This window comes from Frieseomelitta varia, unplaced genomic scaffold, assembly GCF_011392965.1.
Source record: "Frieseomelitta varia isolate USP_RPSP 00005682 unplaced genomic scaffold, Fvar_1.2 scaffold_281, whole genome shotgun sequence".
Lineage (NCBI taxonomy): Eukaryota > Metazoa > Arthropoda > Insecta > Hymenoptera > Apidae > Frieseomelitta > Frieseomelitta varia.
Window position 1 is genome coordinate 1,490,987 of NW_025110014.1, and position 13,532 is coordinate 1,504,518.

Consider the following 13,532-nt stretch of genomic DNA (forward strand, 5'->3'; position numbering starts at 1 on the left):
GATTCGTATCTGTATTCGTTTCTTCAAAAAGAAGATAATCTATGATGTACTACTAGCTTCGTCATCTTCGTCCAACCTTCTCGTAATTAAAGTCAACGAGCATCGATCTCTTCGTCAGGCCGTTGACGCGTCGTGCTGGTCGTTCCTCCGGAACACCGTGAAACACTGTAAATAACAGCAACGACGGATACGAAAGAAAATGGAAATGAAAAAGAAAAAAAAAAAGGGGGGGGAAGAACGGAGCGATAACGTCGTCAGTTTGCGACAGTTAATCGAGGTGGTCAAAGCCCGAATCGACCGCCACAACGACATGGTGTCCATCGTTGAAAAGAAATCGCGTTGTGAATGGGCCCGCGGTAATAACGAGCTCCTTACATCCAGATTACACATGCGCCACGGAACGTAGCCTCGGCTCACAATCGCTATAAAGCAATAAAAGTCGATTTGCCAGGGGAATACCTGCCCGGTGATATATAGCTCCTTAGCGCCCACGTAACCAAGGAGCGCATCGACCGCCACCAGCTCGAGAATACCAAGAAGGCCAGTAGTGCTCGCTTTCGTTTATTTTCCTTCACCACCGTTCGCGTATTACAACGTTGGTTATCGGTAAATAATCTAAATAACTATCAGGTACGTAGATTCGTGGATTCACGTCATCGATCGCACGGTTTTAATTGGGTTTGAAAAAAGGGAAAAGAGAAATTGACAACGAGAGTCGAAAGTCGAAATTCGATGGACCGTGACAGCAACGATCGAAGAATTTATAATTCGACGATTATCGACGTTCAACGGACGGACGTCCGAAAGTTGCTCGCCGCGACTTGCTCGGACATTCCGCGATTATCTCGTTCGTCAATCTCGCCGGCTTCCCGTCGACAAATTGATTCCCCGCTGATCACTGGATCCCCTGAGACGATCGTTCATTACGCCTGGCTAAATATGTAATGGACGACGAATGGCAGGGAAGTTTGGAGCCGAGGAAGCCGCGGACCGAGTGCCACTTCATTAATACCAACTTTTCGTCCTCTCTTTTACGTTTTTTATAGACTTACGACGTTACGATATAACGGCCGGTTCTCTGCTCTTCGTTTAGATTGGCAACTCGTTCTGTCCAAAAGAATTTTCTTTTCCTATTCTTATTTATTTCAATGGAAGAACTAAGAACTAATTTGATGATAATAAAGTAACAAACACAGATCAGTCATTAGCGAGTAGCTTCGATAGACATTTATATAAGAGAATATATCTTAACAAATGTGTGATAAAACGAGATAACACGAGGTTACATTAATTCTTACAACGTTGGTAATTTAATGCCATCGGACTAATCAAGGGTTGAACAGAGATAGGCTATTGTACAGTTTCCTTTATTTTGCAATTTTTCCCCTATTTCTTTCAGAAGCTTAAGAAATGAAGACGTTTATCAGGACGAAATTAAAACGTTGATGTGCTCTGTTTCAAGTGCTCGTTTCCTTTTCCACGTTCGTTCCAACAGATTGATCCTTCAGCACCTTGAATTCATGATCCGTACCTTCCGCGCTGTCGCATTCCTCGGCTTTGTCCCTCGTCGCATTATTTCCCCTCATTTCGCGATACTTGCTGAAAAGCATGGCAGGTTTCGTGCAGGAAGTCGTGCTGCACTCCATTAGGGTGCTCGGACACTCGCGCAGGTCGCAGTTGTACCCCATTACTCTCCGGGCGGCAATGTTCTTGTACACTTTTCTTATCTTTTTCATAGATTTCCGAGTTGTTTTCTACGAGTACGAACGGGCGCGTATTATTACGTCGAGTCGATCGTGACAGATTACAGATCGTTTTATTCTCACTTTTACTTGGTTCGAGAATTGCTCCAACATCCTTTTGCTCCTCTTTATCCCGTACGCCAGATGATTCCCCTTTGTCGAGCCGCACACTGTCAATTCGAAACTGAAGCATCGCTCAACTCAACTTACAAACGTTTCCGATTCGTACTGATTGGCGTTCGAACTATTGCTAGTTGTATTCGACCGTAAGTCTCAAGAATAGGTGACTTGTGTCAAGGAGAAAAAAGAAAATATCTCTACAATTTCCATCAACAATTCCGAAAGCTACAAAATTATCAAAAAATGAAGTTTCTGTCCATAAGAAAAAAAAAAGAAGAAACAATGAAAATCTAATACGATGTGTAGATCTGAGCTATCGAATTTCCGTGGAAAAATTTGTCCATTCTGACAAAATTCTAGGATTGACACTACAACTACCAAAATGGTCAAAATAGCCATTTGAATATTTTTGTTAAATATTTTATAGATACGAAACAGTATATTTTTGGAGACTTGAATGATCCTTCATAAAATACATAAATAAAAGCTTGTGTACACTGTTGTACTGTAAAGATTTTCCGTTTCATTTATTCTAACGTTATTCTCTGGTGGAAAAATTTTATACTTTCGGTAATTCTAGTGTTAAGGGCGAAGCGTGAGTGACAATTACCTCGAGTCCGAGTCATCCCTTTTAATCCCTGTACAATGTTTCGAGCATCCCCGCTGAAAAATCGGCGGCCTGAATTTCATCCTAAAGTCTCCCGCGTTCTTGCGATACCGATCCGTGTGACAATCTGGGATTCCGTCTGTGTCCGACAATTGCCTGGAATTCTCGCGAGCACCGGAAGACACCGATCGATCGTCATTCGCTTCATTCACCGTAACCGGTTCACGCTCTTTACCCTTCATCTTCAATATCCGTTTCTTATTACCCGTTTCGATGTTAACCACCGGTTGTCTCTCCATACCTTTTCATTCTATGTGTTCGCCGCAGCGTTGATCTTGTTTCTTTCACTTCGCAAAGTTTCTGACTTTCGATTTAAAGATCCTCAATAGCGAACTTCAATTTTAAAATCTCCTCAGTCTGGTGAATTGTCATATTTTTTTAGAATATCTTCGAGTATTTCAATGCTTGCTTTCTCACGAGTTCTTGGTAGAGAAAATATTCTCGATCGAATTATTGTATAGTATTCAATTTAAAGACCTCTCGCGAATTTCAATTTTATAATCTGTATTTAAAACCTCTTCGATTTAGTGAATTGTTATATTTTGAGAATTTTTAGAATATTCTCGAGTATTTCAATGCTTGCTTTCTCACGAGTTTTTAGTAGAGAAAATAATAAAAAATTCAGTTTAAAGATCTCTCGCGAATTTCAATTTTACAATCTGTGTTTAAAACCTCTCCGGTTTAGTGAAATTTTTAGAACATCCTTGGTATTTCATTGCTTTTTTACGAGTTCTTGGTGGAGGAGATACTCGAATTGTATAATATTCAAATTTGAAGATCTCTCGTCGAATTTCGATCTTAAAATCTGTATAGAATCTCTTTTTGGAACTTTTATGATATCCTGAAATATTTTATAATGCTTGCTTTTTCACGAATCCTCGATCGAGTTCGAAATGGAACGCGGAACTCGCACCATTGCCCATTCACGTACGATCAGTATAGTTTTGGTGCCCATTTTCAAGTTCTCGTCGTGGGTAGGCGCCGAACACCTTGCTACTATGATCACTCTATCGTGCTCCTTTAAAAATTGCAATTGAATATTAATCTAATGCTCTCAGAGAGACTGTGTTCTTCTTTTTTTTTTTTTTTAAATTCGCGGGAGAATATCTTTGATAATGTTGTACTTCGCGTTATCTTTATTAAACGAGTTTGTCAAATTTGTATTAAAAACATCGATACTCTAACCTCGTGTTTCATTAACCTCTTTCGCATTCCTCTCCATACTTTTCGTAAGCCTCGGAAGCTCTTGCAGAATTTGCGACACAAATTATCCAATGATACGCGTGGTTAGGAACGGCAGCATGTTGCAAACAAGGAGAAAAACTCCTTCGAAGAAGAAACGGCAGACTGAAATTTGCCCGATCGAACTGAAACGATCAATCGTCCGATTCACGATCGGGCGATGCCATTTAAACATCCGAGCGTCGACTTTTCGCCTGATGAATCTGTTTCTTAACCTTCGATTCTCTGATTGAAAAGCTCCTCTCCTGCACGTCCCTCAGACTCTTAATCGACGGCCTGATGTTTTTGTACTGGGCGTACTAGAGTAGGTTTTCAAATTTTTGAAAAATCGGTATTCGATAATTATCCTGTAGCATAAATAGAGAGACTTGCTCGAAAAAACAAGAAGTAACCATTATCCTACGTTTCTAATATATACCTGTTTTTTCAAAAGGATCAAAGCAGAATTTTTAAATTTTACGCAAAAGAAACTACGAATGGAATAGGAATTTTTGGAAAATCGAATGAATTCGAATTTTTAGTTGCCTACGGTGAGAATTTGGAAAGTTGTGAAATACCAGTAAAATACCAGAAAATAAATAAAGAAACAAAAAAATTAAAAAAAAAAAGAAATAATAGAAATAAAATTTCGCGTGATACAATTATAGCTGTATTTACGACCTTAATTATCTCTCTATTCGTACGCACGCTATTGCATGTAATAATACCGGTATTAAATCGATCGACGTGCTGATATCGGCAGCAATGGTTGCTCTCCTCGCCGTATTCTCGCTGTTAAATGTAATTGACGGCCTCTCCGCGTACTCAACGTTGTTCTTAGAGAACCAATCATCTATGGATATAATCTCAGGTGAATCGGAAATTCCGCAAAATTCGTATCTTTATCGAAATTTACATGTGTCGTTCGTGTTGTCTCTATCGAACGTTTCGTCGTACGAAATTGTTCGCGGTTGTTCTGAATTGCACCGCGTTTGGTCGACTGTTTCGTCCTGTGTCTCTGCTCTCGTCGAGTCAGGATTGCCCTCGTGAATTTGACAAGACTCAGGATATCGATGACAAAAATTATTGACTCTGAAGGATAAAAAGAAGCGATTGATCTTGATGTAATTTCTAAAAGCGTTCAAAGCGACGTTGCGACTCTCTTACGTTTCAGTGTTCGTGGACGAGTTTGCGTGTGTTTTAGAATGGTTCTCAGCCCTCTCTTCGCGTTGCTCTCTGTAGTTTCCTTTGTGATTGGACGAATTGGGACTCGGAGGTGACTTTGTCGGTGTCGAGGTGGCAACCGGCTCTCCAAACTAAATAAAGATAAATTGGTAAGCTTTCAACTCACGTTCTCTACGAAGTTTCGCCTCTCTAAAATTTCGCACTTCGTTTTTCTCCTCCAGTATCTTCAGAGTGACCATAGTTCCATCCAAATAGCCATGCAGATGCGGCAGCTTCTGTTCGCAGCAGTTGAACTCCCGTTTCTTGAATATCTTCCACCAGACGTTCTCGTCCTCGAAGAATCCTCTCAGCCTCGTCATTTCTTTGATGCAATTGTCCAAAATTTGCCGGAAGTTGTTCACGTCCGACTGCGATGGATCCTGCGTCTGGCAAGTCGTGTTCTTCTTCTCGACGATTTCCTGTTTAACGCATGTCGTATCGTTCTGAACGATACTCTCGCCATTTTAATTTTCGATCGATTCGAAAGTCAATCGCTTTTACCCGTTTAATACTCTGCTGAGCGTACTCCAGGTCCTGAACGTTCCTCTTCAGGTATCGGATCCTCTCGAGCAGCCTCTGGGTGTTGCAAAAGTCCGTCTCTACCTGCGATTTCGCGTACTTGTACTTTCTCAGGCCGCAGCATTCTTCAATCGGCGGCTTGATCGCCTGGCGATTACTGCCCCGTGGCTCGTTACAGATCGAAGGGGAAACCGGAGAGAAAGTTGGCTCGCAGCATCCTCGTTTTGATTCCTGATAACGGACAATCGCGGCCGTAGTGATCCACGTTGCTCTTTCAATCGGCGTGACATCGATCAAATTTATGGTCAGAGATAGAGCAAAGAGATCGGGACATTAGCCAGCTACGTGGATTGAAAAGATTGTGTAATTGCTCCATCAAGTTTTACTGAGTAAAAACCCCTCCCATACTGGGATATCTGGCCGATAAATTAGCGAGGTTTGCTTCTACCTCGAGTGCCTTCTTCTCGTTTGTTCTCGCTCTTCGAATCAAGAGCCAATTGTCTTAACAGACCAAGGGTAGAAACTACTTTGACCAATTCTATAACGAAAACTCAACTCCCTGGTTCGCTCGTAAAAATCTTAAGATAATGATAGAGAATTATGATCTGGCAGCTTCCTTGTTTCGCGTCGGTTATCGTTTGTGAACTTGGCTGCAGATGTGACTAGAAACTCGTAACTGAGTGTTAACTCACCAAAGGATTAATCTTATCAAGAATCTCAGCAAATACGAATCATTCTCGCCCCTAAAAGTCGACATGATAATCGCTAAACCAAATATTCCGTTACATACACTCTCCTTGAAAACTGTAATCTTAATGTACAAAGTTCCTTAATCTTAACCTTAATGGATAATATTCTTATTTCCTCTGTTATTTCCGGTTGGTTCTACAGATACAGCTTTGTGACAAACCTCAAATGAGGTTTCCAAAGCTTAAATAAAAAAAGGAAGAAAAGGTTGTGCGAAATGTTAATTAGGTTACCATCCACGATCGAGTCTTCCTTCTTGCCGATCAGTGAATACTGCCATCGATAACATCGATGGGGGTGAGCTGCAGTTTCATCGTTTGCGATTCGATACTATACTGTTATCGTTGCTGCTATTGTCCATTTTAGAAAGTGATAACGGATACTCTGTAACAATTTTCTTACATGATTTTGTGGGTTTACACCGAAGACGACGACAGCGTCATCTGTTTGCCGATTTACTTTGCGAGAAGTCGAAAAACGATGGTTTGAAGCCCGCTGTCGATAACATCGATCCAATTAGGGCCTCGAATAAACATCGTTGAATTCGTCGTCTGAAGCGAGTCCGCTTCACGGGAGAACACCTTTTCACGCGTGGTTTCAGAAACACAAAATAGAAACACAAAAGAAAATCGAGTCGTGCCGAAGAAACGACTTTTAAACGGCTCGTTTACCATAACGCGAGCTGACCGAGAAATCGTAGACCCGCGTAATTGCATTGTGAAGAGGATCTTAAGGGTACCTGGGATCGCACGGTCGGCTCACAGCGGCAAAAAGTCAACGAGATCGTCGCCGCGGAAAATCAAAGCTGCTGTATTTTTCCATTCGTTCGCGAAGGAGAGAACAGAACTTCGAAGAAAGTCGTCGGATCGGCTTTTATTGCGAACACGTAGCGAGATCGAAATTAGATCGTTCGAGTGCGAAGCAGGATCGAGCGCTCGCGTTCGATTTGTTTCTTTCGTGATCATCCTTCCGTCGCATCTTCGTGAGATTTTCCTTTTTTTTTTTTTTTTTTCTCGTGCCAACCTCGTTTTGTCGTTTCGATCGTGCACGTAAGTTCGTTGAATTTTATCTGACAGGACTTGAATCTGGCAACAGACTTCTCGAGAAATTTCTGAAATGAAATTCTGCCAAAGTCCAATGATTTATTTCGTATTTATTTATTCTACAACATACCTACTTTCAATCTTCGATTGAATTATTTTAACAGAGTTAGATACGTGTACAATAGGGCAAATTTGAAAGTCGTAAATCTTCGTTGAACCGATTGTTGGAATCGTTCAAATGAAACCAGAACCGGGTATCCATTCTCTCGAAATTAGATCATTCAGTTGCAAAACAGACTGAGGGCAGCCGATTTTTCAACGTCGCCCGTTACGGGCGAGCGTTTCTTTCTTCCCCAAACTACGGATTTCGAGCGTGTGAAGAGCATGGAAATCGACTCGGTATCGGCTTCACCGATTTCCATTTGAAACGGCCACGAATTCGACGCAGGAATTTCCAACCAAAACGCTGAAAGAAACCAGTCAAATTAGAAATATCCTTTGAACTTGTTACCTCTAGTACCTTGGAATAATCTTGAATATAAATTCCACAACTTGTCGAAGAATCTCTACTAAAAATTACATTTTCAACCATCCTCGAGTTTTACTTAATTTCCCTCTTTCGTTGGTCTTTCATCTTTCGATTTCTTAATTTCTCGTTGAATTTCATCGCTCGGAAACTGAATCCAAATTCTCCAAATTATTATTTAATTACGATTTTCCTAAAAATTTCCGCCCCAAGAATTTCAAAGTCGAACTCTTCGAGGAACCTTGATTCTGAATCACTATCCCCGAAAACCTAAATTCTAAATTATTCGTACCAGCAGCTTAACCTCTTGCCACGCACGTCGAGAATTTTTTCGTTCCAAAATTGTTATATTTTCTCAGTTTTAAGTATATTTAAGTAAAACTAAAATAAATCTATTGAATTTAATTATTATCTCAATAATAATAATTTCTATTCAATGATGTCATACCGACGAGTTCAAAAAGAAAGCGATAAATTATTACATATATGGTTTGGTCACTCGTTATGGTCCGCAATCAGTTGCCAGCGCAAGTGGTTAACCTCTTGCGCTGGAACGACGTCGAGAATTTGTTTTGTCCCAAAATTACAATATTTTCTCAGTTTTAAGTATATTTAAATAAAACAAAATAAATCCATTGAATTTAATTATTATCTCAATGGTAGTAATTTCTATCCAGCGATGTCATACCGACGAGTTCAAAAAGAAAGTGACGAATTATTGTATATATGGTTTGGTCACTCGTTATGGTCCGCAATCAGTTGCCAGCGCAGGTGGTTAAACTCTGAATTTCATCTCCAAAACTAATTTGACCGCAAAACGTCGGCTTTCTCCGTCGACAAGATTCTCAGATTTCGTAAAAAAGCTACAGATTCTATAAAAGTTGGGCAAACGACTCTCCGCTCTTCATAAATCTCTTTAGCTGAGCGAATTGTTTGCGAAAGTTGCGTGATCCGAAAGGTGGGAGCTTTGGAAGCTTCCAAGGGGTTTCCCGATGCTCGATGACTCGGCCTTTAACACCAGCTATATACGTGTATATAAGCATCAAGGAGCATAGAATTCGGCGCGGTCTTAAAGCGACCGGTCGCCGTAACACCATTTGTCGCGATACGGGAGATCGGCGTGATATTCCGGCGCGGTTGACAGGTACGAAACAGGTAAACAGCGCCACGGGTGCCTCGTCTGCCGCGTTTTCACGTCCGACACGAGGGGAACAAAGCAACGTCGGTCGGCTCAAACGGTCTCCGAGAAGCCGGCCGCAAAAGTCAAAATAAAGTAATTGTTGCACCTTTGTCGTCGTTCTCTTACAACCACCCACCGCCGTGTTTCTTCTTCTCTTTTCTATCTTTTCGTTCCGCTTTTTCCCTCCGTGGAATTCTCGAGATGTCCCGTGAAAGTTCCATTCTCGCAGCGAGCGATATTTGGAAGCCCTTTTCACCTTTATTTTTTTCTGATTAATGCCACAAGCGTTGATCAATTGTGAATTTTTCCATGTTCTCCATTTTCTGTCGTCATACGTTGGATCGTCGGAAGCAATCCTTGAATTTTGCTGCCTGAAGACTCCTCAGATTAATCGTCGGGAAAATTCTTGATTTTACTACTGGAATGTGTGATTCCTCGGAGAAGCAGGTGGATTTAGCTGCTTTTAATATCTGAATTCCTAATTCAGTGACAACCGTGTACTTCTAATTCCAAGTAACTGTTATTCCAAGTCAAATAAAATCGAGCGAGGAAGAAACGGAACGGTGAACAATGAGAAGAACAGGAATATATGATTCCTCGGAAGCAAGCAGATCAGTTTAATTTCTTTCAATATCTGAATTCCCCAGTTCAGTAACGACTATTTTCTAATTCCGAATGATAGTTAAGTCAGTGAAGTTGGAGGAATGAAACGTTGCTTTGAAAAAGCGGTAACAAAGAGAAGCGAGGGAATAATTTCCATGATTTTCCATTGGAATTCAACGATGATCGAATTGATCGGCAAATTTTTTTCACGTTTTCGTACGACGAGGTACGAGGTACGTGGGTACGTGTATACACGGTCAATGCCTGTGGATCAGCACGACTTGATCACCTTTTATGGCTTTCCCAGGACAAGATCCTCAGGACTGTGGTGAATCGAAATGGAGGACCTCCTACGGCCACGATCGTGCCGTCTCTCGCTTCGTCTCTCTCGCTCCTCGATCATATGTCGATCGCTCTGACGATTGTCAACGCCATTCGTGATACGTGAAAACCTTGAGACACGTCCCAGCGTCGGTGTACCTTGCGCGAAACGTTGGAAACGATCGCCTTGGGTGGTCCTGCCACCAGGAATACCATGTCAGACGAATAGATTAAAGTGTAATACTAGCAGTTCCTTGCAATGTCAGTCTCAGCGTGCTACATGGTACTTTGATTGCTTCAACGTGCTTCTAGAAATGACGTTTTAACAGAAATCAATAGAAAACTCGCTAATTAATATTCCCAAGATTTCTACCATTGTCCAGCGTGTTGTCTTAGAAAATTTGTAAACACTCAATAAGACTGCAATTAAGACTTGGTAGATATATTCTCGTAAGAATCGTGCTCCTCAACTTTCAACAACGCTTTTCATTTTCTGCTCAAATATCTTTACGTGGAAGTTATATTAACCTGGCAACTGGTTCGCGGACCATAACGAGTGACCAAACCGTATACAATAATTCGTCGCTTTCCTTTTGAACTCGCCGGTATGATATATCGCCGTATAGAAATTATCGAGAAGTGATAAATTTATTATTTGTTTTGCCTTTCTTTACACAATTACATTAGTTTATATTGAACTAAACAAAATTATATTAGTCTATATTAACTTTTAACTACCTGCGCTGGCAACTGGTTCGCGGACCATAACGAGTGACCAAGCCGTATACAATAATTCGTCGCTTTCCTTTTGAATTCGTCGAAATTATTGAGAAGTGATAAATTTATTATTTGTTTTGCCTTTCTTTACACAATTACATTAGTTTATATTGAACTAAACAAAATTATATTAGTTTATATTAACTTTTAATCACTGGCAACGGCGGACCATAATGAGTGACCGAACCGTAGACAATAATTCATCGCTTTCCTTTTGAATTCGTCGGTATGATATATCGCCGTATAGAAATGATCGAGAAGTGATAAATTTATTATTTGTTTTGCCTTTCTTTACACAATTACACTAGTTCATATTGAACAAAATTATATTAGTTTATATTAACTTTTAACCACTTGCGCTGGCAACTGATTGCGGACCATAACGAGTGACCGAACCGTATACAATAATTAGCCGCCTTTCTTTTTCTTTTGAACTCGTCAGTATGATATCACTTGATAGAAGTTATTAAAAACTAATAAACTTATCATTTGTTTTGCCTGGGTTACATTCAAATATACTTAAAACTGAGTAGATGTTGCAATTCGGGACGAACAATTCTCAACGTGCCACGCACGTCATTTCAGCGCAAGAGGTTAAGTTCCAAACTTGTCTTCAAAGTTCCTGCTGTCCTCCATTCCCCAAAGAATCGTCACTGAACGCCGTCTCTTTTCTAATTTCTTCCCAAGCCCTTCCCAAACCCGTCTCCCCGAACAAAACCAGAACCAGAGTCGGGAAAACGGTCGCATTAATTCAATTAACCGGGACAGAGCGGATAATTTATGAGACCGCCGCGCATCGTACGACACGGTTTACGCCGGGGCGGGTGGTATAGAATCGTCAATAGAAGAGCGGAGGTGTTCTTGCGAACAATCACGTTGGTACGTGAGGCTCGTCACGCTGGAGGAGGACCGACGAGGAAACAGCGTCCTGGGTGGCCGTTCCATAAAACGGCGTTGCGTTTCTTAATGTTATGCAGGACACGCAGCTATTCCGAATTGTGCGACGGGAAAAAAGGGGCCGGCGTTCGAGGGAAAATCCGCGCGGGGCGAACGCCGAAAAAGGAACGCCGGAATGCAACGGCGTGGCCAAGCGCTCGCGTTGCATACGGTTCATACCAATCGGTTCATACCGATTTCGCCGCGAATCGAAATAATCTCGTCTACGTGAAAGCCGGCCGCGCGATTGCCTAATTGGCGCTGGCGGCTTATTTGAAGAATTTAATAGCTCACTTAGGCATGATCCAGTACCTCGTCGGACGAGCATTGCCATCTGCTTGCCATTCGGTTGCTCAACTTACCTGGCTTTTGGTTTTCACTTTTTTAAGATCCAAGATCTATGTTAAACGACGTGGTGCGAAAAATGGGCGACTGTCTGACTACCCTCGTGTATTGAGAGCAGAGTATAATTTCTCTTACATCGATGTAAATTATTTGTAATATCAGACAAAAGATATATACTCGTGTTATGTCGGGAATGGTGGTAGGAATTCTTTTCACAATTTCTTTAAGATTGTTGTTCTGAAGCTACGACAAATTAAAATGCAAATACAGTTACGCAGTAACTAACTTTCTTCGTTTAAATAATAATGAAATTATTGTTAAGTATTATCGTTGAAAGCAACAATGAAATTCTATTATTCTATAATAACGATCTAGCTAACTTTTCTATTATCCTGTAAAAACAATTTCCCTCCGAAGCAGTTTTCGTATCTACAAAATCACTGTAGATTACTGAATCGTAATCATACGTGGCAGCTAATCAGTGGAAATCAGATACGTGAGATACGCGATCGAGTTTACGTGCAGTACAGAGAACATCAGATTAATTTCTCTCGATCGATAGACCTCAGTAGCAGCGTGAAAGGCGAGTTTTCCGACATATGTACATAGTAGGTATACTATAGAGTCAGGGATACGCTGTGAATGCCAAAAGCTCTCGGACTTTCGGCTCGTTTCATCCCTGACAAGACGACTGCATAGATCACCAGGTGTCGCTCTGTTTATACCGCAAACGTCCAAACAAGTCGCCAGGTCCCCGAGGTCTATTAAGTGCGGACCTTTCAAAAGATCTATACGACTGGAAGGTAGAGGAAAAAAAAGGGGAGAGAGGGGGGCGCGTTCGTTGTATACCTGGATCCAAAAGCGATCCACAGATCCAGACCATTGATGTCACCGCTACACAGCCGGTAAATATCGTAAATAAATCCCACTTCTGTCCTGAACACGATACATTCGTGTCTTCCGCGCGATTAACAGGCTAACGGAGTAACATCGGCTCGAACGTCATCGTCTCATTCAATTGACTCTTTTCGCATGTAATAATTTTGCATGGTTTTTGCATAGTCGTTGGTCGAGTTTCCCATTTTCCATCAGAGCTTATCTGCTAATCCCCTTTTTCCTTCCACTCTCATTACGATATCACGATTTTGTAGAATCTTGAAAGAAAGAAATTTTCGAACGAAATAGATATTTCTTTGTTTCTCTTCGTTATCTTTCGAAGATCCTTCCAAAATCCTGCTACAAATATCAACTTCCATAAAGAATTAAATAAAAATAGAGAGATAAAGAAAGACACAAAAGCCGCGAGCTCTAAACCAGAGACTGAGAACTGAAATATTTTGAGGTTTAGGTATTATACCCAGAGACTGAAATCGAAATATTGTGAGGTTTAGGTATTATATCGGTATTTCTCCCATAAATCGTAATATAATCGCTATTTGGGAAATCGGTTTTAATACCAGTGTAATATCGGTCATACCGATATTTTCATACGTATTTTATCGGTATTTGATGTCCACAATGGTAAAAATACCGAAATATATACCGGTACGGTACCGCTTTA

At 41.0% G+C, this 13,532-nt stretch overlaps 1 protein-coding gene and 1 pseudogene across 1 annotated transcript; both read right to left on the minus strand.

Annotated features, from left to right (window-relative positions):
- Nucleotides 1–1,450: 1,450 nt before the first annotated feature.
- Nucleotides 1,451–2,768, minus strand: LOC122529244. Its single transcript, XM_043655140.1, has 3 exons — nucleotides 2,473–2,768; nucleotides 1,827–1,926; nucleotides 1,451–1,754 (listed from the first exon to the last, which is right to left on the minus strand). The coding sequence occupies exons 1-3, from the start codon at nucleotides 2,766–2,768 to the stop codon at nucleotides 1,458–1,460; spliced, it is 693 nt and encodes a 230-aa protein (XP_043511075.1). The 3' UTR covers nucleotides 1,451–1,457.
- Nucleotides 2,769–3,938: 1,170 nt separating this feature from the next.
- LOC122529268 lies at nucleotides 3,939–5,827 on the minus strand (annotated as a pseudogene).
- Nucleotides 5,828–13,532: the final 7,705 nt, after the last annotated feature.

What these genes read in the sequence shown, in the direction of transcription:
- LOC122529244 (XM_043655140.1), bottom strand. Translation starts at nt 2,768, where the DNA reads ATGGAGAGACAACCGGTGGTTAACATCGAAACGGGTAATAAGAAACGG. An exon ending in AGGGATGACTCGGACTCGAG is followed by an intron (nt 1,927 to 2,472) that starts GTAATTGTCACT and finishes GCGATGCTTCAG; the next exon opens with TTTCGAATTGACAGTGTGCG. An exon ending in AATTCTCGAACCAAGTAAAA is followed by an intron (nt 1,755 to 1,826) that starts GTGAGAATAAAA and finishes TCGTACTCGTAG; the next exon opens with AAAACAACTCGGAAATCTAT.